This window comes from Linepithema humile, chromosome 4, assembly GCF_040581485.1.
Source record: "Linepithema humile isolate Giens D197 chromosome 4, Lhum_UNIL_v1.0, whole genome shotgun sequence".
Lineage (NCBI taxonomy): Eukaryota > Metazoa > Arthropoda > Insecta > Hymenoptera > Formicidae > Linepithema > Linepithema humile.
Genome location: NC_090131.1, coordinates 14154776 through 14156667, shown reverse-complemented (window position 1 = coordinate 14156667; position 1892 = coordinate 14154776). Strand labels below are relative to the sequence as shown.

Genomic DNA, 1892 nt, shown 5'->3' with positions numbered 1-1892 from the left:
TAATAATACAATATTATTAGCAAAAAAAAATTTTTTTTTAAACATGAAATCATGGATTTGCGATTTTTAGCACAGTCTTACGAATTTTGTTTAGAAAGACCGACTTTATAATAAGAGTTTTCTTTAAATGTAATATACTTAATTGTATTACTAAAATAAGTTAAAAGTTATAGTAAGTTTTAGAATAAGTTTCAAATATTAAAAATAAAAAATATATTCGAATTTATAAGAAATTATCGCGTTCGGATTGTGGGTCACGCAATAAGTCATCCGTCCAGTTACTCGAACAAGAAATGAGCAGATTATTTATTCATGTGCTGTCTTCAATTATTGACGTAAGTTTTTCAATATCTTGATTATTTATGCATACTTTTTATGTAATAAGTATTTATCAGATCCATGAATAAAAAGTATATATATTATTTCCTACAAAAAGTACCTACATTAAAAGTAAGAACGAAAAATGTGTGACCTAACCTCAATTTCATATATGGTACATATATTGTACAATTGTTTTATTTTTTTTAGTTTATCATTATGTCAGGAGGAAAAATAAAAAAGAAAAATATAAAACGAAATGAATTTATGTATAAGAAGGAAGACATACCAATTGCGGTCGAAGAAGTGAAGCTTGGAAAACCATTGAGACAAATTGCTGCTAAATATAAAATTCCTCCAACAACTTTACATAATAAAATAAATAATGTTTTTTCAATAAATGCGAAAAAAGGTCCACAAACAATTTTAACAGCAGAAGAAGAACAACAACTTGTAGATTGGATCTTGTATAGCGAAGAGCGAGGATTTCCAGTTACGCAGGAACAACTTTTGAATAGTGTGAGGTGGCTTGTCTTAGATTTAAAAAAAGAAACTTCTTTTACTAAAGATAAACCTGGAAGACATTGGTACGAGGCATTTTATCGTCGTCATCCTGAGCTGAGTAAAAGAAAGCCACAAAATCTTAGTTATAGCAGAGCATCTGTGACCGAAGAAGGACTGAGAAGTTGGTTCGCTGAAGTAAAGAAATATCTGGAAGACAATAACTTGTTAAATATAGATGAAAATAGAATATTTAATAGCGATGAGTCAGGTTTTAAATTATCTCCTGATACAGACAAAGTGATAGTTCGTAAGGGACGTAAAACTGTACATAAAGTTGTAGAAAGTAACGATAAGGAGCAAATCACATCTTTGTTTTTGTATAATGCAGCTGGTGATCAGGCATCGCCTTTAGTGCTTTTTAGTTATTAGAGAATGCCTGCAAATATTGCTTCAAACTTTCCAAAAGGATGGAGCATAGGCAAAACTGAAAATGGTTGGATGACTAGTGAAAGTTTTTTTGAATACATAGTAAATGTATTCTATCTGTGGTTAATACAACAAAATATAAAGTTTCCAGTGATACTGTACATGGATGGACACTCATCGCATTTTACTCTTCCACTTAGTACATTTTGCAGAGAAAAAAACATTATTCTGATAGCCTTGATTCCTAACTCGACTCATGTTATACAACCTCTGGATAGAACATTTTTTAGACCACTGAAGAAAGCATGGGGACAAGCTGTTGAAGATTTTAAGCGTGAAAAATGTACTATTAATATAAAAAAAGAAGACTGGGAATATTTTGAAAACTGCTCTCAGTACTCTAGATTTAAAGACTATAATGAAAAATGGTTTTGAAGTGTGTGGTCTTTCTCCATTTAATGCTGATAAAGTTAATTATGCACTTTTAAAATATAGAAATGCAGAAAATATTAGCAATAAAAATGTGAAAAATTTGAATTTATCTGTCACTGAAAAAGAAGAAACTTAGTATAAACAAGCTCTACAGGTGATTGAAAAGAATATAGATATTGATATTATTAAAGAATTTAAGAAATCTGAAAGTA

General features: G+C 29.5%; 1 protein-coding gene across 1 annotated transcript; it reads left to right on the top strand.

Annotated features, from left to right (window-relative positions):
• The first annotated feature begins 585 nt into the window (after positions 1-585).
• Positions 586-1251, top strand: LOC136999552 (uncharacterized). Its single transcript, XM_067353890.1, has one exon. The coding sequence runs from the start codon at positions 586-588 to the stop codon at positions 1249-1251; it is 666 nt and encodes a 221-aa protein (XP_067209991.1).
• The last annotated feature ends 641 nt before the right edge of the window (positions 1252-1892 follow it).

Bases quoted from the DNA above. Each gene is read 5' to 3' on its own strand.
- LOC136999552 (XM_067353890.1), top strand. From the start codon at position 586: ATGTATAAGAAGGAAGACATACCAATTGCGGTCGAAGAAGTGAAGCTT.